Source organism: Falco peregrinus, chromosome Z, assembly GCF_023634155.1.
Source record: "Falco peregrinus isolate bFalPer1 chromosome Z, bFalPer1.pri, whole genome shotgun sequence".
NCBI lineage: Eukaryota > Metazoa > Chordata > Aves > Falconiformes > Falconidae > Falco > Falco peregrinus.
The window spans coordinates 72,693,066-72,713,499 of NC_073739.1; the positions used below are offsets into that span (position 1 = coordinate 72,693,066).

The 20,434-nt window shown below is 44.8% G+C and overlaps 1 protein-coding gene across 1 annotated transcript; it reads right to left on the reverse strand.

The window, feature by feature from the left end:
- Positions 1 to 11,548: 11,548 nt before the first annotated feature.
- RXFP3 (relaxin family peptide receptor 3) lies at positions 11,549 to 12,936 on the reverse strand. The gene has a single exon (XM_005230402.3). The coding sequence runs from the start codon at positions 12,934 to 12,936 to the stop codon at positions 11,599 to 11,601; it is 1,338 nt and encodes a 445-aa protein (XP_005230459.1). The 3' UTR covers positions 11,549 to 11,598.
- Between the last annotated feature and the right edge of the window lie 7,498 nt (positions 12,937 to 20,434).

Below are 20,434 nucleotides of genomic sequence, written 5' to 3' on the forward strand. Positions count from 1 at the left end.
CATCAGGAATTATTGTACACTAAATACTTAAGTCCATTTATTTCTATTTAATTTCATATAAGGCTTCATTCTTATTTTTATGATATTGCCAAAGTTTTGAAAATCCTGTGTTTGTGAAAGTGGTACACTGTATTTGTGCTGTACTTCCTCTGTCCTGAAAACTATCATATCCTTTTGCTATGTTATGTGCTAAGCCACATGAAGCCATCTGCTAATGCAATTTTTTTAATCAACAGTGACACAGAAAGACTGTCACCAGGTATGGTGTTTGTTTGTTTTAAAATGTTGCACATGTATAATCAACACTGTTAAATGCACTGTTGAGGTGATCAGCTCTTAGAAGCTCTGCAAGGTATGAACTGACAACACCACAAAGAAATGGTTCAATTTGAGCATAAAATGCCTCTGCAGAGATGCACCAACTTCATCCTTTTCTTATGTTTTCATGAGTGAGTCATTTATTCTCAGGAAAAACAATTTTCCCTTAGATAAACACTAATTAATTGTAACAAGCCTATGGAAGCCTCAGCCACCTTTTCCTTGATGATTGTGTCTCCACTATAGACCCAAAATGGCCTTTGCACAGCAAACCTTTCTCACAGTTCTTTCATCCTGCCTTTGAAGAAGCCATGTTGTATGGTTTCTTTCATTTTGTGGCTCTTCAAGGATCCCTCTCATGTCACACCCACGGAAGAGAAAAGCTTGGAATACTGAGCCCCTGGGCAGTGTTTCAAACACACTGCAGGTGCTGAGATGGCTGGAGCACAAGGGTCTCAACCGGGACAAACAGGAGAAGACCAGAAAATGAAGAATGATTGTCTTCTCTATTCACTTTATGCCATCGTTAACTCACTGACTTCTACTAACTCAGTATCTCATGGGAGGAGGAATTTTTAAGGGAAGAGCGAGGTGCTTCTGTGGAGCCACGAAAACAGGGGAAGGAGGTGATCTGATTTTATAGGACTGCAGGACTTGCAGCACTGTGTAAACCCACACTCCCAGAGCAGAGGTCATCAAGCTCCAATTCCAGTGTGAGGCTGGGAAAGGAGCTTTGAAATGTTTACCTTTGTCTTTGTCAATATTTTCTTCGAGGTTTAACGCCATCAGAACATTAAAATTTGAATGGTCGGTGCTCTCTCTGCTCTGTTACACAAAGAAAACACTGGCATTGATTCAAGCCCCAGAGTGACTGTAGATTTGTAGCAACATAACAAGAATTGTGAACCTGCAGAGAGAAATGTGACCATTATGTATATCAATACTTTTATTTTAAAATTCATTCAAAGAAAACTGCTTCAGGAGCTCACATTATCATCTTTCTCATTATCTTTCCCTTTAAAATTCACTGCATGCTACAGAACACAGAGCAGAATAGAGTTGTTTTTTCTTTGGAAATGTCTCCATAAAAACATGCTATAGTTGTTTCTAAGACTTCACAATAATATCTTTCTTGTTGGGTCTTCATCAAAAATAGCAAACAGGCAAAAACCTATGTACAATTTGAAAACCAGTGTTTAAAACAGAGAAATTATGATGGTGCTCATTCTGAAGTAAAAACTGTTATTTCAGCTGTTACTGAAAACAATCTAAAATGCTACTAATTCATGAGAAGGGATGAAATAAGTATTTCCTTCAGCAATAGAAATGCTAAAATATCTAAAATGTTAAAGGCATTGAAGAACTGTCCGCTGGTGCTACTAATTTAAGAAGTTCCACCTTTTCTGTCTTTTTACATTAGTTCAGGTCTTGAGATTATCAATGTGATCAGTTACTATGCTTAATATCAGCTTTTATTGCAATGATGTGGGTTTCAAAGTTATAAGTACCTTGGGTCTGATCTTTCTCATCTGGTTTTATTTCCACATACATAAAATTAAATAAAAGATCTTCTCTATATCAAGTTTATGCAAATGATATGTTTAGATGAAAATGAGATTTCTTGAGATAACCAGCTCCTTGGCCATCCCACTTTAACAGAACTAGTCATGGTTGAATGAAATGAGGCAGGAAACAGGTCTGCCATCTTCATGACACTTTCTTTTTTCTTTCTCCGACAAACGCCTGCCACTTATTCCCATTTAACAAGCAGGCATGTCATGCAAGCAGCCTTCAAGGAAGTTTTGGTTCTCTTGTTTAAAGGACTTGCAGTATTAGTAATGTCACAACTTTTGTTTGGGTTTTTTTCCGCAATGCTCATTTTGTTTTTGACCGTGATCTCATGAAGTTTCTTTGACTTCCCTGAAAACAAGCAACTCAGCTGGTTTGTGGGAGACGCTTAGTTTCCAGATAACCTACACAAGCCAGGATGAATCATAAATGTCTTTGCCTTGGCAGAAGTCACAGCATTAGCACTGGTGCCCATTGGTCCCTGCAGCCTGTCAAAACAGAGAGAATGGTGTAAGCAGGAGATGTGGCAATGATGACATTTGATACTTCTGAACTGTAGAGGGATTGCTTCATGGAGGAAAAGGGTAGAAGTATCTGCTGTAAAATGGTTTCAAATAGTTTTTGGCAGGATAAAGTTATAAAAAATGTAAACCAACACACTTTTCCCTCCAAGTTTCCAGCATTCATTTCTCATTCCCTAGCTGCTCCTTTGTTTATTTAAGCAGCAAATGTTCAGGGCCACTTGTCCAAGACTAAACTGTGAAAAACAATTTGTAATTCTGTTGCCTTCTACGATGTACTCCTTTTCATACGTTACGCCTTTAGATATGCTAGGTGTGTTAAGCAGTTGTATTTCCTAAAGTTCCTTTTGGAAATGAACTTTTTACCTCCCTATGAGTTAATATTTTACTTGTGTATGAAAGATAATGACTTCACATCATGAAGAGACATCAAACCGGAGAGTACTGCCTTTGTGTTGCTCCAGGTAAGTACTTGCAGCGTTGGGAAAACAAAATTCAGTGCTTTCTGCTCTGGATTGCGCAATAGACTGAGATAAGTAGATCCTGCCTGTCATTTTCAAGAAGAGCGATCTGTGACCTTTTCTAAAAACCGGACTGCTTTTTGAAAGGGTAATTACCTAAGGCTATGTCTGCTCCAAGGAGGAGCGGGAACGGGGCTGCTGTCGTTCTAGGATGAAGCGCTTTCCTCCCCGCAGCCGGGGTGCTAGGTTTCCCCCCAGTGTTTAATGACATTATAGCACTTCTTCAGAACGTGGGAGCTGCCTTTCCTTGCAATGCTTTCTAACCTCAGTCCTGTCCCTCTCTGTTTCATTTACTCTGAAGTTCCCTTACAGTAATGCACTGCTGCAATTCAGTTCTCCTTTCGTGCGTAGACAACAAAGGAAATTTGCTGGTTACTAGCTTTAACCCAGCTGCGTAATGCCATTGAAGACACAGCCACACGGGCACGTGGTGGTAGGAGCCCACTGAGGGTATGGCTAGCATCAAACCCATGGCAGAATCTGTCTGGCCTTGGAAACCTTCAGTGCTAATGCCAAGAGCCAAACCTGCAGTGCAGCCATCCCCCATCTGTTTGGCAGAAGAATTTTTGTTGCAATGGTTCCCAACAGGTAAGGTACATCGGGAGACAGGGACAGTGGTTGCAGCACGTATAGAGGACAATAGGCAGCGTCAGAGTCTTTGTCACCTGTTTTCAGGGCCCCTCTGCTCATTAGGTGCTGAGGAGAGGGAAAAATAACAGAACTGTGAGGTCTAAGGAGTGACATGAGGGAAAATAAAAAGGTTCTGGCAGAGGTGCCTTTTGTTAAAGGAGCACTAGCCGGGAGTTGCATGGCTAGCACATCACTGTATAAGTGCCAATGTATCTCAAATGATTTATTTTGATTTCTTTTGTTTTTCAACATTCAGATCTGATTTTTTTTTAATAAAATAAATGCCATCTTGCAATACAATTTGCAAGTTACCAGATTCCAGGGATTTTGAGGGCTAAAGTACTTGTTTCTTCAGTAAGTGCTGAAATTCCAGCATGACATCCAATCCCAATAAATAAACTTTTAAGAACATATCCCAAATATTGTTGCATTGTAAAATATGGCCATAAAAGAGCTGTTAGAACTATGGTTATCTGTGAAAGGAAGATGGCACCTTATCAAAGGGTGGCGTTCTTTTCTGAACAGAAATTTTTGGGTTTGAATATTGTACTTGGAATGGCTTTATATCAAGTGTGCTCAAAATAGAAGATTTCAGCCTGTGTCTCTGAAAATGTAATCCCAAATCTGAAACTCAGACTAGATTCTTCTTTTCACTATTTATGATCAGTTTTACAGGTTGAGCAGTTATATAATACAGTGCTGTATGTTCCCTGTTACCTTCAGTTCAGGAGCTTATGGGTAGCTCTCTACCTCTATATGCATCACTGGATTTGCTTATCGAAAAGGGACTGCAGTTCATCAGGAAATGCCTTTTGATGGTCAAGAGGAAGAGTATATTTCCACTGAGTCCCGTGAGCTGTTTCAGCAGAAATAAAAAGCAGTAAAAACATTTTTGAAATCCGTTTATGACCATAAACATAAAATAAATTATCTGAAAAACACATTAGGAGATTATTTGAGGGCATAAAGTCCTTAGAGGTTTTTCAGAATAAATGTCAAGCAAGACAGACATGCTAATTCTACTGTATTGGAACAAAGACATATTCATAGCAATTTATTTGCTATAACAGAAACACACAGAGGCACAGAATAGTTAGGGCTGCCTCTGGAGATGACCTAGTCCAAACACCCTGCTCAGCACAGAGTCACTAAAGCAGGCTGGTCAGGCTGTGTCCAGTTAGATTCTGAGCATCTGCCAAGATGGAGACTCCACAACTTCTCTGGGCAACCTCTTCCAGTGCTTGACCACAGTTACTATAAAAAGAGGGGGGTTTCTTACACTTAAATGAAATGTATTGAATTTTAGTTTGTGCTTATTGCCTCTTGTCCATTCCCTGGACAGCAATGAGTAGACTCTGATTCCACCCTCTTTAACTGCCATCCCCAACAGGTGTTTACACACATTGATAAGATCCCCCTGAGCCTTGTCAGCTCCAGACTGAACAACCCCAGCTCTGTCAGCCTCTCCTTGCATAGCAAATGTTTCAAGCCCTCCATCATACCAGAGCCTCCTCTCTAGTTCATCTCTCTGCCGTACTGGGGGAGCCCAGAACTGGACACAGCATCCCGAATTCGGCTTCACCAGGCTAAGCAGAGGGGATCACCTCCCTTGATCTGCTAGCAATGCTCTACTGAACAGAGCCCAGGATACTGCTGGCCTTTGCTACAAGGGCACACTACTGGCTCACGTTCACCTTGTCCGCCAGGATCCCCAGGTCTTTCCCTGCAAAGCTGCTGTCCAGTCAGTCGGTGCCCAGCCTGTACTGGTGCTGGGGGTTATCTGCCCCCAGGTGCGGGACACTGCGTTTCCCTTTGTTGAACTGCCTGCGGCTCCTGTCAGCCCATCTCTCTAGCCTGTTGAGGACCCTCTGAATGGTGGCACAACCCTCCGGTGTATCAGCCACTCCACACACTTTTCTGTTATTTGCAAACACGCTGGGGTGCACTCTGTCCCACCACTCAGCTGATTAATGATGATGCCGAACAGGACTGGCCTCCGTATTGATGTCTGGGGCACACCACCAGTCACTGCCCTCCAGATGGACTTTGTGTTGTTAATCACAACCCTTTAAGCCTGGTAGTTCCATCAGTTCCAAGACAGCTCACTTTCCACTCACCTAGTCCCTACTTTATCAGCTTGACTATGGGGATGTCACGGAAGAGAGCATCAACAGCCTTATTTAAGTCAAAATAAACAACATCCACTGGTCTCCCGTCATCCACCAAGATGTCTAACGATAGAAGGCTACCAGCTTGGTCAGGTGTGATTTCCCCATCATTTTAACTCCAGGCTAATTGTTGGTAGCTATGAATTAGTAACAATTTCATTATCTTAGTTTTAGTATTTGGCCTGAAAATAAAATGGAAGATGTTTGATTTTCAGATTTCTTGTCTAAGTTGATCAGAGACTATTTGAAAAATAACAAAGACAAGTAATTTTTCCACAAGATTCAAGTTGTATTCAGCATGAGGTTAGATGTGGCTTCTGAAACAAAGTGGAAAGGTTCATTGAACAATGATGCTAGAAGTCAGTGTTGAATAGTTAATTTGATAACTGTGCAATGAGCGTACTCATTCAGTTAGTCTGTGCAAGGAAAAACAGAGGTCACTGGAGAAATAGTATCCCGTTGACCCAAGGAATGTATGAGTGAGGGAAAGAGTTGGCGTCTGAGCGAAATAGATACTTGTATTTTGTTATTTCCCACACCAAATAGTCTGCAGTCCTTCCCAAGCAGGTAGGTCAAGGTTTAAAAAAACTTGCACAACTAAGTAAATAGTTTCTGTCTCCAGGTGTTTTTTTGACCCAGTTTGCTCAGCCATCCTGTGAGTTTATATATACAGTTAAAGTTTTGGGAAGGTCTCTGAGGCTATGCACAAACATAGACTGAGAAACCTGAACATGTGCAAATTCATATGGATTGGAAAGAGGCAGTTCTAAGGAAAAAAAACTCCCTGCAACTAGGGAACACATCTAAGGCATGTTAACAGCCACACTTCATCAAAGTAACGAGTTACCTGGCTGCCCAGCCTTTTCTTGCAGACTTTGTCTCAACTGCTGCTGCACTGACTGATTTTGAGAATACACCCAGAGGAGATTCTTATAACTTCTTAATGATTATAAAAAGGATTTTCAGTACCTTCCTCTGAATGGATTCATCAGAATTCTCTTTTGAAGCAGGAGAGAAATAACCCTCACTAGAAACTGAAGATCCACGCTCTCAATCTAAAATCCTTGAGGTGTACTGCAGCCATACCTATGCCTGCTCTAGCTCAGGGATACTAATTAGATCAGACCTTCTGCACAGGCACTCAATTGAATAATCAAGTTATAAAGCAGACAGCCGCAAACAGGAATGAAGGGGGCTGGCTGGCTTTTTTTACTGCTAAAGCAATATTTCTACTGAAGAGGCATTTCAAAGGGAAACCTGAAGATGCAATTGGAGGCTGTTTTCACATTAAGAACTTGATTAGTTATTTGGTGAGGCTGAAATATTTGAAAGTTCTTAGGCAATCAAAGCCAGAGAATATCTGGGCTTTAAAGGTTCTTTCAGTTTGTCACTAGATGTCAGCCTGCACCTTTGGATCCCTATAACTGTGTGACTAACTGTGTGCACCTCTTTACCACCACCCCACCAGGAACCTGTGAAAAGAGGAGACCCATCACAAAAATCTCTTGAAGAACTCTCTAAATACTATTTTGATTCCTTCATCTGTGTTTATTTTAGTCCATGAGAAGGTGACTGTTACAAACGAATGCATGAATATCTAAAAGAAACAGGAGTGGATTTGAAGCACATTGTACTGATGACTTAGGAAAACCCTGGATACCCAGTAGGATTTGCTGTTAATGCGTAGTCTCAAAGCCAGAGCTGGAACGACCCTCTGCTCAGGCCATACACCTGATGCTGTGTACACTCAGAGCAACTGCCCCTTCCTTGCAATGCCCAGGCTGATGATGCCCCTGCCCATGCAACACAGAGCCCAGATTTTGTGCACTGATAGCTCAGATTCACAGCACACATGAACCAAACCGTCTCTCTGCACACGTACAGCTGGCAGTGCTCTTTGGCCATGCTGAACGCACACCGTGCACAGCCCAAACTGCCGGTCTGGCATAAACCAACATCTGGCCAGTTGTGGATGGGTTCTGCCTCTTTTGAACAGTGGATTCATGACCTACACGTGGTGGATGAGTGTCGCAGCACTCTCCAAACTAGCTGGCTGCAACAAGGTCTTTTATCGTCACATACCAACATACTCTTCATGCCAGTGCCTCTGCTGCTTTCTTCTCATCTCTCCTCACCCAGGGCACGCTCTCACTCTCTCTCTCTTCTCTCTGCTTCTTCTTAACTGCTTTCTTAGCATCTGGGATTTTGTTTTCTTCAGAGGGGGGTTCTGATGAACTTATAGTGCCCTGTCTTGCAGCAGCAACAGCAGAAGCCACCCGCAGCACAGCACTGCTCCCGTGCCTTCCCCCGGCACAGCCAGATGAGTGGCTTAAGAGAGCTGCCCTCTAAGTCCATAGTCCAGTCTCTACACACCCAAGGTACTTTCCTATTTGGCTGATTTGCCAAATATAAGGTTTCTATTTCTTTAGCAATCAGATACCTGGAGCTTCCTCTGAGCATGGTAACTTGCTAGCATCCTGAGATAACTATGCATTGTTCTGAACATAATCTATTTTACTGTGTTGTTTTGCTGGCATAAAATTATGTCTGCATGGACATCCACAAAAGCACATGGGTTTTGTCATGCTGAGCACTTCAGAGGATGCCTTTTATGCAGTTTGCTATCTACTGAAATTCATAGTTACACTTCAGACACCTGGATAGCATTTTTTTGTAATTCATAAGAACACTTAAGCATCAGGATGGGGATTAAAATTCCAGCAAGCCATGCAAGACACCATGCTGTTCAAAAACAAACATTAAGAAGAGAAGCTGACTTAAAGATTCATGCCCTGTTCTTAATTAAGGTACTTTCTCCCGGCCTATAGAGACAAGGTTAGATCCTTCTGTACTCTGGAGTTAAGTGTTCATGGCATCCTTTTCTCATGCATCAGTGTAGGTTTTTTCATCCACCAGCACAGGCATTGGGGTTTTCCCCTAAAACAAGCGAGACTCAAATTCATTTCTTGCAAATGTTTTGATTAACACTAGGCTGCTAGATTTTACAGGTCTAGTAAGCTCTCAGGCTCTTTGCACAGCATACTGAAACTTTAATTGAACCAGGACCTGGGAGCAAGTTAATCATTGCTCTTGAAAAGGTGAGACCTAGAATCCAGACCTGGATCAAATTTCTCTTCTGAATTTATAAGGAAAAAAAATCTTGACACTTCTTGAGGGCTCACATCCCAACCACTATGCTGCAAAGTAGTGTTCAAGCGCTTACTTTTCCTTTGTGATCTTGCAATGGTGAGCAACTCATGCAAAAGAGAATTGTTTCAAGCCAGAGGATTGGAGCACATTCACAGGGTAGCCCAGAGATTCAGTCGTTCCCCAGGGATGTGGAAGGGGGGAAGCTGAGTCTCCTAGGCTGTGGGCAAAAGCTCTGTCCACTTATTTACTGTTTCAGAAGGGAAGAGGAAGGACCATCATCTACACATGCATTGAAAGTGGGACAGGAGAAGCATATCTAGAGATAAATGCAAAGAGAGGGATGGAAGGAGTTAATTTTACAGCCTCTACTTTAGTGTGGTCTGGCACAGGTTGTTCTGTGTTGGGATGCAGAGCTGCCTCCCTTGCTTAGGATACACACTGCAGCCAGACCCAGTAGAGAGATCCCCATGAAGTGCTAAGATAAATGTTACAGACTTAAGCAGACGTAGGCGTGCTCAGGAACAGACTTCTAGGTACAAAAATTTTTACTAGAAGAAAAATTTAAGTACCTACAGACTTCAACTGGCAGCCAAGTCAGTATTTAGGAAGTTAGAGAGGCAGTTGTATAGTTCTTAGATGCTCAAGTTCCTCTGTGGGTATATCCGATTTCTTCAGTCTTTGCATCTGTGTAAGTATGTCTATCAGCTGCCAGCTCACTCCTGCTGTTCTCCAGGCATCTTGCAAGTCAGTATCTTCCCAGTCAACAAGCACCCAAGGCTGTAGTAGAAGTCTCCTCCGCCTTGAAAAAAGCAGAACAGCTTCTCCTTGCAAATAGCAGAACCAGTTGCCTCCAGACCAAACCCAAACTTTACAACAGGAGTTACTGACATGTACGTTAAATCTAACAGAGTCTGCAAAGCATAATTGCCACTAATGGTACTGCAATATTCTCTGGACAAAACCACCAAGTTTGGTCCACATCAGTATACAGAGGTGACAAACAACACTCTGCATAAATGCTTTTTTAGCAGAGTCAGGCAGATGTTGGAGTTATACTGCAGGGGAAGGGGCTGGAAATGGAGAGGGGTTTTGATTATTGTATTTATATATTCATCTCAAATGCAGTATCGGGGATTAATGAACTTGTGTTTTTACAGCAAAACCAGAACTGTTGTGGTTTTCCACCTTTTAAAAGAAATATTTTGACCTTTCCATTTTAAAATATTTTTTCCTTATAATTAAAATATATATATTTTAAAAAGTATATAGATAACCTTACCATAAAAATATCCACAGCTTAAATTTTTACTTTTTTTCATGCACTTAGAAGTTCATGTCAGATCAACTCAAATTATTTCTTAGGTGTTTCTCTGGAACACAGGCTGGGACAGGGATTGTCTCTGCCTTTCTCCAGGGTGCGAGAGCACTGAACTGCAGGCTCTAGGGCTGCTCACACCAGAGGAATTAAATTGGAGTTAATTGAAATACTGGCAAGTATCAGTGCAGACCCTTAACAGAACAAAAACCTTTGTGCTTGGTTTTAGCTGAACCCAGAAGCATCCCAGAGCAAGTAACACGAAGTGGCTATGATTTGTTTCTTTTTCCCTTCCTTTATTTATGGTTGTGTTGATTTCCTGAACGGAAATACGATAGTTTGAAGCACACCAAGAGCAAAGCCTGCAGCCTCAGTGCCTTGGGAGAGATGCCTGCCTTGTCACACATGCATCTGGGGCTGTGGGATTCTCCCCCCACTCCCCACCCCCTGCCACAGCCTGGAGAGACGTTAGGGAACACAACATCATGGGGCTCACACCCTTCCCTCCAAAACCAGACAAAGCAACACCTCTTCATGAAGCTGCAAGTCCTGTCCTTGGGTTTCTGCTTGGCTGTCTGGGTTGCTCTATACCCCAGCAGCAGGGGAGGGGATGGGGTGGGGTGTGTGTGTGTGTGTGGGGATGAGGGGGTGGTAGCTGGAAAAGCAGATCCTGCACAGATCCATAGGGGAGCATGGTGCTCCTTGTCCCCTCTCTTTCCTAGGTCCCTAAGAGAGGGGAAAGGGGCCAAGCCTGAACAAGGAGCCTTGGCTTGTCCTGGGTGTCCCCTGCATGTTTCCATCGGGGCAGGCATGATGTAGGCTGCCTGATCCCTGTGCCCTCTCTGGAGTCCAGGGAGCAGCAACCACAACCAGGATGGCATCATTTACAATGCCGTGCAGCAGCAAGAAAGCAGCCTAGCTCCCTCCCCCTGCCACAAACACACACACAGGGTGGGAGGGCTGCTGAACCCCTGCTGCTTGCACTTCCACACTGGGGGGACACAGCTGAAGCCTCCCAGCCTCACTCCACCCCACCCAGCCCCTCTCCTCCCTATAGTGCCTAATATGGACTGCATCCTCCCCAGCTGGAATCCCATCACCTTCCCCAGTTCCTGTTCCCCAGAACAGGCACAAGCACTAAAAATAATCTCCTAGAGCTATCCCAAATCCACCACTGCCTCCTCCTACTCCTGTTCTCCAGTTTGGGGGACATTTTCAACAACTTTCATCAAACAGCTTCCAAGAGCAGACACAACTCCAAAAGAGCATCTCTCAAAGAGAAGCCCTGCTTTACCCATCCCTCCTCCCCTTGACCATACCAGACATTCAATATTCCAGGGCCACATCTTGCACAGACCCCAAAGTCCTACCCCCCGTACCCCCCACCCCTGAGCTCCCTGTCTATCTCAGCAGCGCTGCTCCATGGAGCCAGCAGGCAGCAGATCGTAGTGGCTGCTGTACACCACCACCCCAGGGGGGTAGTAGGCCACCTCTGGCTGGACAGATGCAGCAGGGGAAGAAGCAGTGATGGGGCGTACAGGCACCAGATCATGCAGGGCCTGCTCCTCCTGCTCGGGCTTGGTGGTGTCAGTGAAGGGGCGCATGGTGGTGAGGGAAGGTGAGGTCATCCGCCAGAGGAGGCTCTTCAGTGCCTTGCGAAACTCCCTGCGCATGAGGCAGTAGAGGATGGGATTGAGGCAGCTGTTGGAGTGCGCGAGGCACACGCTGATGGGGAAGAGGTACACTTGGGAGAGGAAGTACTCAGTACTGAAGTGCACTACGTTGAGTTTGATGAGGATGCCCCACACTGTGAGCGCTTGGTTAGGCAGCCAGCACAAGAAGAAAGACAGCACCACAATGAACACTGACTTAGTCACTTTGGAGCGGCGCTTGGTGCTGGGGCCACTGCAGGTGCTGCCAACATGCTTGTCACTGATGAAGCGCACCAGGAGCAAGTAGCAGAGGCTGATGATGGCCAGTGGCACCACAAAGCCCAGCAGCACCTTCTGGATGTGGTACAGACCTAGCCAGAACTGGGCATTGTTGCCTCGGCCCTCAGGGAACTTGACAAGGCAGAGCACATCATCAAAGACAGTGGCAGTGGTGGAAAAAATAGCATGGGGCAGGGAAGCCAGGATAGCTGACAGCCAGATGAGTGCACAAAACCACTTCGCAGAGCAGCACCCACCCAGCGGGTCACCTCGCCGCTGATTCTTCAGGGCTGAAGCCACAGAGCGGTATCGAGCCACACTCATGGCAGTGAGGAAGAAAACACTAGCATACATATTCATGGCTGTCACATACGAGACGATCTTACACATTGCCTTGCCGAAGAGCCAGTTGAAGTCTAGCGCATTCTCCACTGCCCAGAAGGGCAAGGTCAGCACAAACTGGAAGTCGGTCACTGCCAGGCTGGTCACAAAGAGGTTGATGGAGGACTTTCTCCAGCCTTGTTTGCTTTTCATCAGGTAGAGCACCAGCAGGTTGCCCACCAGCCCCAGGGCACACACCACGGAGTACACCAGCGAGATGACAATCCGCACCACATCAGAACTGTCCCCCTGCATCCCATCGGCTCGCTCCAGGTTGATATTCTTGAAGAACTGCAAGAAGGACGTGTTGCTTCTGTTGCCCATCTGGGCGCCCTCCAGGAAAGCCAGCGGCGCGCCCCAGGACTCCCAGTCCGCTCCTTCCTTCATGCCGGCGGCCGGCGAGCAGGCACCGCGCTCGCAGGGCTCGCCCATCCCATGCTAGGGAGGGCGACGGGTCCGCGGGGGGATTTCTGCAGACCCCGAGCCGGCGGCGGGCGGGCTACCGGAGCGGCGGCGGGACGCGGACGGCGTCTCTCCGGCTCGACGAGCCCGCCCGGCCGGCGCCGGCACCGCGGTTATATCCGCGCCGGGGGCCGGGGCATGCGCGGTGCAGCGGCGGAGCTCTCCCGGGTGCTGAGCGCGGCCGGCCGCGACCCCGCCCCCCCGGGCCCCCCGCCCCCCGTGCCCCCCGCCCCCCTCCTCCCCGGGCGGCTGGGCGCTGTGCGTGCGGGCCCCCCCGGCAGCGCTTCCGTGGGCTGCGGTTGGCCGGTGCCCGAGCCGGGGAGATGCTGCCTCCCACGCAGCCCGCCCAGCGGGTCGGCTCCTAAAGAAAATCCTCCCCCGCCGCCGCTGGCTCCGCGCTGGGGGCATCGCACCCGTGCTCAGCTGCCGGCCGAGCCCGAACCACCCCGCGCTGCCCCGCCTGAGGACCCTCGGCGCCAGCCCTGGACGTGCTCCTCGGTCCCCAGAATGACCGCGTTCAGGACAGGGGCCGGCAGCACCTCTCCCGTCGGAAGATGTGTGGCTGCCCTCGGTTTCCACACGAACGGCGCGGACAAGGGGGCTGTCAAGCCCGGCTGCCGGTAGCACGCAGCGCCTGGGCGAAGGGAGCAGCGGGCAGGACCGAAGCCGCTTCCCCGGGGGACGGAGGGGCGGCCGCGGGGTCCCGGCAGCCGCCCGCCCGCCCGCCCGCAGGGGGCCCCGGCGCGCCGGGAAGCGGCGGCGCCCGGCACCGGCCCGGCCTTGCGCCTCGCCCGAAACTCTTTCCCGGCAGGTTAGTAGCAGAAAACAGAAAACTACCGGTGGAAATAGGAACCGAGGCTTTCCTTCTTCTCCCATTCTGCTTTTAAATAAATCAAAATCAGCGCGCATTTTGAAAACTAAACAGATTCTAAATAGAGCTAAATGAAACACTGTGAATCGACCATTTGGGGGAGGTTAAGGAGAGGTTTAACAAGTAAATTAGCTTTCCACTGTCTTTAAACGGATTTATCTTATTGAGATTCCTGCAAAGACATTGTGTGTGTGTCTCTCTCTCACACACACAGAAACACTGCTGCCAGCAGGCTGCTTGCCGCTTTAGTTTATATCTACAGCGACCCTGTAAAGTGTCAGATCATGGCAGTGCTAAAGGGGAGTAACAGTAATTAGGAAGTTTTATACATTGTTTGTATTGCATATGAGGGTACAACTTACTGGCATTAGCAATGCTATGCTCTGGGAAGGCTTAGCCTCCAGATTGCTTGCTACTAAATACAATACTAAAAAAACCCTAAAATAAAATAAAATAAATAATAGTTAAAAAAAACCCCAAACCCAAATACTAAATAAATTGGCGGTAGAGCAAAACAAAAAAAATTGAAATAACGGGCGTTCGAAAGGCTGACTGCAGCAGGCCTTAAAAAACAGATTCCTGACATTTTTTCCCCACTTTATCCAAATCACAGATCTTTTTTTCTAGGCTTCCATACCCCTCTTAATCATGGACTAGGGTTGCATTCAGGTGGCAGTTTCAACAGGAGGGCACTAAGGGCAACAGTTTCTCAAATTCTCTCATTCAAAAGTAAACAATTCCTGCAGTGAAACCTACCAACCCCATCAGCCCCATTAGTGTTGCACAGCCGACTGCAGAACAGTGCAGACGGGAGAGAAAGCCAGGGTCCTTCAACACCAGTAGTGCAACAACACTACAAACAGGCAAGGTGAAAATGCTGAGTTCTAATCAGAGCCACACCACTGGGGAGGTTCTGCAAACAGTACCAGAGGTGAAGTGCCCCCCAGCCTTCAGCATTCAAAATGAAGATTACTAAAATACTGGAAATAAGTAAGTTCTTGTTCAGCTTTCCCCCTCTATTTAGGCCTCCCACTACCAGCTCAAAGGGAAAAAAATCACCTGTAATTAGGCCATGCAGAGAGGATATGTTCATTTGGTAAATCATTAGCAGGACTGACAGTGCAAAGTGGATTTTTTCCAGATTGAATTCTACCTCATACTGATCACATTGCGACCTTCACACCCATCTTTAAGGATTTCACTGGAAAAATTGCAGAAACTGTGCCTTGCACGAAATTTCTTCTACCATTTAACTGTTTCCCTGTTTGGCACATCTTGCTGATATGCTGCAGCAGCTGTACAGTAATAAATATTCAGAGAGGGGAGGGGGAGGGAAATCATGTCTGAAGATATATTACTTTTTTTGTTAGCCACCCAGAGAAAGCAACAGACTGTGAACTGAAATACCTCATGGGAAGACTGGTAGAGGATTTTGAACTCCTGACCACCAGACCAATTCCTTTTCAGCCTTGGGTGGTTTGTCCTTTTCTTTCATCATTCTTCATCTCAGAGAAGATGTTTTAGAGGCAGGTAAGGGAACTTTCTACACCTACATGAATAATAAAAGAAATATTCCAGGAATAATTTATTCATCACACCATCAGAACATTACCATAGCTGGAAAAATGTTACAAAAGTCATCAGCTATTTTCAAAAAGTTTTGCAGAATTCATTAGATACATTACATAAAGGTTATTATTCTGGAAAATACGGTCTTCTATTTGTTCCTTATTTATTCCAACAGTGCTGCCAAAGGCTCATGCTTAATAAGTGACTGTCTGGAGCCTTCTCTTTATCAAAGTGCAATTGGTGTTACTGACTCAATCTTTTGAAAACTGTAATAAACTTGTGGGGCATAGGCTTTCAGGATGTATTCTGGTGATAACAGGGAAATAATGGCTGATCTGTTTACTTTGGAAAACTCAAACGGATCCTGTAGAATTTTGTAAGAGGCTTTTTGGAGTTTATATAGTACTATGCTAAAGTAATTAATGGGGCTAAGGTTGCTAGTTTGCCTTCAGAGAGCACCAATCTGTACAGTAAACTTCAAAAGGCTTGCACCAGTTCAGACCACCAACAGAAGCTGCCAATCGATTTCAACTATATTGTATCAGAGGTAAGTGTCCCTGCAGCCATTTCTCAAATAGCCATTAAAAATGTTTCAGATAAAGACTTGCTGAAAATGATAATTTTCCTACAATTTGCCCCAAAGGATCCTCATAATTTTTCACTTCCTTTACAGACCTCATACACAAACGAAAGATTGATTACAGTTACAATAGTGACTGAACCAGTGACTGATGCTGTTCAGAAATGTTTTGGCAAGGGAGATGGGCTTCTATTTTCAGTATGAAAGTAATTTTTGCAGCTTAAAGCAGATCTTTGAAATATTGAATGTATTCCTATTTTAAATACAGAAACATGGGACTATTCCTTGGGGCACTTTCGTAGCACCAAAGAATTTTTTTATCTTCTGCTATTTGACACACTGAAGCAACAGGTAGTAATAGCTCTTGAACAGATTTCATTTAAAAAGTTATTAATGTGTGCTACTGAAATGGGCTTTATACTATTTTCAAATGTTGCATTCTTGCCATAGAATTCTATTTTATAAATAACTGTTGTTATGGCATTTTCTTTGCCATAAAACATACTTTTGGAGCAGAAGGAAAGGGAAATAGGAGAAAAGGGACATTTCATAATTGTTTATTTTCTCAGTTCTAATTTCTGGAACCCATAAGGTCTCCCCTTGGCTTTTTCTGAGCTCAGAGCTACAGTCTCATGCTTTTGACTAAACTCAGACCATAAATGTTAACAGTTACATTTTGAACTGTCTTTTACAGCTCTACTTCCTCTACCCTGAGCGTGAGGGTTTGGTATGACTTGGTGTTTATCCACCATGGGAAGATTTTAATGGCAATTCTTTTCTTAAGGTTGTAGAAGGAAATGCAATCAGGTTTTTCATTACAAAATCTCAGTTAGATAACATAATCAACATATTCAGTTACATAATACAATGGTCACACCATGATAGGTATGTTTCATGAACGACAGACACATTCTCTGGAAGTTATTATTTGAATTCAAATATAAATTTTATTTCAAAAAAATTAATCCTATTCACATCCTTTCCTCATTTGCTTTCTAGGTAGATCACCGAGAGCATATTTTCCTGGCACTAATTTTCCTAAAAAGTTAGTTTCAAAGTGACCTGCTGTTCTAGAAACATGCTTCAAAACTGTTAATATGATAGTAAGACCAAATGAGCTTTAAAATTCACATAGTCCAAGCATGGAATTAAAATTTCCATGAATTAGCTCACCACTTACAAATAACAATTCATGTTTGAACATCCATCAGGAATCTGAAAGTCAGCATCCCAAAAAATTTCATGTGATAGAATCGCTGGCTATTTTAGAGTTTGCTTCACTTACTTGAATCTGCCCCCAGACATACCATAGTGGAATGTCAGCAAATGTGTTTTTGCATGACTAACTTAGGAAATTCCAAAATCTTTAAAGACTGTAATTGAAATGGGTGTTGAGAGATCCAACAGTGTCTCTGATTCAATTACCAATAGTTAGTTGTGTTAAGAGGCTGCATCTCTAAATGAGAAAAATGGAGTAAGTTAAAAAAAAAAAAAAAGTAATTGTACTCACAAACTTCCATCTAAATCTATCACAGAAAAAAAAAATAAAAATCAACGGATGCACAATATTTACCCAGCAAACTCCACGGTCTTTGGGATTCAGAGTCATTCTCTTCCAACTAATTTCTCTGGTAATATTCAGTACCTTTAACACTGCCCACAACATCACGTGCATGTGATTCATCTTCTCAAGATTTCTAGTCCAAGCAAATCGTGAAGCTGCCTGTATAGTTAATAGATAGTCAGGTCTGGACAGTGTTTTCCCTTGCATGTGACAGAAAAGGATGCATTATATCCTCTTTCCCTGCTTACTGGAGGAGCAGGCAAGCAAGCTTGTATTAGAAGCCTTTTAGATCTTTAAACTTTGGGCAGCAGAATCTCATTCCAAGTAAAGCAAGATTTCCTGACTGCCTTCAGCTGGGCTTCATTTTGAAGCAACTCCTCAGTGTCAAATCACGTAATTTGTGTTGCAGTTCCTCACTGCTCATAACCTCTGGTTTTCTGTCTCTATACAGATTTACACAAGCACATAAATTCCTATACACTCAGTACTTTTAGTGCTGTCTTGGAAGTCTACTTAAATGTAAAAGAATTGAGATATTGATTGTGCGTGGATTGTCAGCCCAGGCTTGACTGGTTTTTTCTGACCTCCTTTCAATAAATGTACAGGCTTTTCTGTGTTGAGCTGCAGTTACTGTACTGCAATACCTTTGTTGCCAAAAGAACACAGCTGGTGTGGTGTTGTATTCTTTTTCTTTTTGTAATTGAGGTCGAGTTATCAAAAAATATGCCCTTACATTCACAAAAGGCTACGAAACCTCAGGTTATGCCTCTTTGGAACAGGAAACCACTAATTAATTGCTTATCATTAGATTTTTACAATTCTTTGTGAATGACTGAATAGTTTAATGTATACAGGTATCTTATTTTAATAGCCCACATATGCCTTTCTAAATCAGAACTGTGCTGGGAAGACACAGTGCCATAAATTCTGTTCACTTAAATAGCTGGCCTCAGTATGTCCTCACAGCGGGAAAAGTGCTTTCTACTTGTGCCATGGCTTCAATTTTATCCGTATGTGACTGTGTCAGCTACAGCCACAGCATCCCTTAAGCAGGAATGCTACTGTCCCCCAGGGTGTTTTCTGACACTACACCCAGTGAATCATTTCTTCTGTGTATGTACACACTGGCACAAAGCCCAGGGAGTTATAGATGTTTTGGATTAGATTCCCACAGTTCTCTTTCTCCATTCTGTATGACTTTTGCATCTACAATTTTTTTGTCATTAAAAAAAAATAAATAATCAAAACAAAACACTCACATTCCCACAAACCCTCTTGAGTTCCTAAAGCTTTTACTTGTCCATCATTTCCTGATTTTCTTTCTCTCAGGTGGTGCTGTCTGGAAAAGGTATGGCAGGGAAGAAAACAGGCAGAAGTAACAGGCTGAAAGAGTTAGTCCAGGATGAGAAAGTCTCAGGGAAAGACAGACGGAAAAGCATCTCATGCTTGGAGAGTATTATAGGCAAAGGGAATTAACTTTTCCTGCTGAGGAAGAAACCAAGATGGAATGCTATATGAAATACTAGTTGCCTCACATCAGACACAGTGAGCATGTACCCCAGAAGATGACTGGAAATTCAAGCAAATAGTTAAATGCCTCTCACAGAAGGGCTGTTTTTCCGATTGCCCTCAAGAAGTTTGTTAAACCAGTACTTTGTATACATACACCCATCCCTTGAACTTTCACCCCTTCTTTCCAACGCTCCTAGCTGGCTTTACTCATTTTATAGTCCTTTTTGTTTTTATTCCATTCTCTGTAGACACTGCCTTATTTTCCAATTTAATTATTTTAAAATATTCACAGCAAATTGTGTAGCTTGTTCTGTGCAACAGCTGTCAAGTATTTTTAAAACGTTAAGTATTACAGATATGACATCAGTTTCAGGTCACACAGCTTTAAATTAATTTTAGGGATGTACCGGTGAAGAGTTAAGCAGGCTACCATAGCCAATGCCACACAACAGTCCAGTGCCCACTGTGTGACTAGACTGTTCAAAGAATCCTAATGGCAAGCACACCAGGAAACTTGTCGAGATAACCTCATTTGTATGCAGAATATATGCATATGAATTAAAATAAATAACTTGCCACAAACAAATCTTCTCTTGGCAAGTGATGTTGGATATCAAATATTACAGAAAATTATCCTCTTTTGCATGGCTTGTGTCCTTCCATTAGCTAGATGAGAGCACATTATGACTCATAAATCAAATATCACTCCTTTATAAATATGCTCTGTTTCCAGAGTTATCCTGCCTAAAGCCTGGGAGAAGCCACATTTCTATCTGATTTAGAAATCCTTGGAGTTTTAACTCTTTCTTGCATTTTGGTTCTCAGGGATTTGAGGTTCACAGATCTCACAGTTAGGGCGGCCGAGCTGTGACAGCCTTTGGGAAAGTCTGAGCAGAGGAATGAGTGTGGTCACGCAGAGATCGCTGTGAAACTGTCCGAGACACCCACGGCAGAGCCAGTTCCAAGCAGAGGGCTATCGAAGGGGACGAGCGACCGGGCCCGGGTCCCCGGGACAGGCCGGCACGGCAGCAAGTGCCCCGGGCCCCGGCGGGCCGTACCTGGGCCTCGGGGCGGCAGCGGCCTCGGCGGGGGTGCGTGGCACCCGCGTACACGATGAGGTGCCCGGGCCGGCCGGGCGCCGAGGGACCGCGGGGCTCCGGGCGCCTCAGGCGGGGCGAGGCCCCCGCCGTGTGTCAGCGCGGCCAACACCTGCGTGCTTCGAGCGCCGTGGCGACCCGCCGCGGGGGAACCGCTGTCCGGGCGGGCGCGGGGCTGCGAGGCCGCGACGGGCTCCGGGCCCCGGCGGGCTCCGGGCCCCGGCGGGCTCCTGGCCGCGGCCGCGCGGCGGAGACACGCGGCGTGGGGCCGGGGA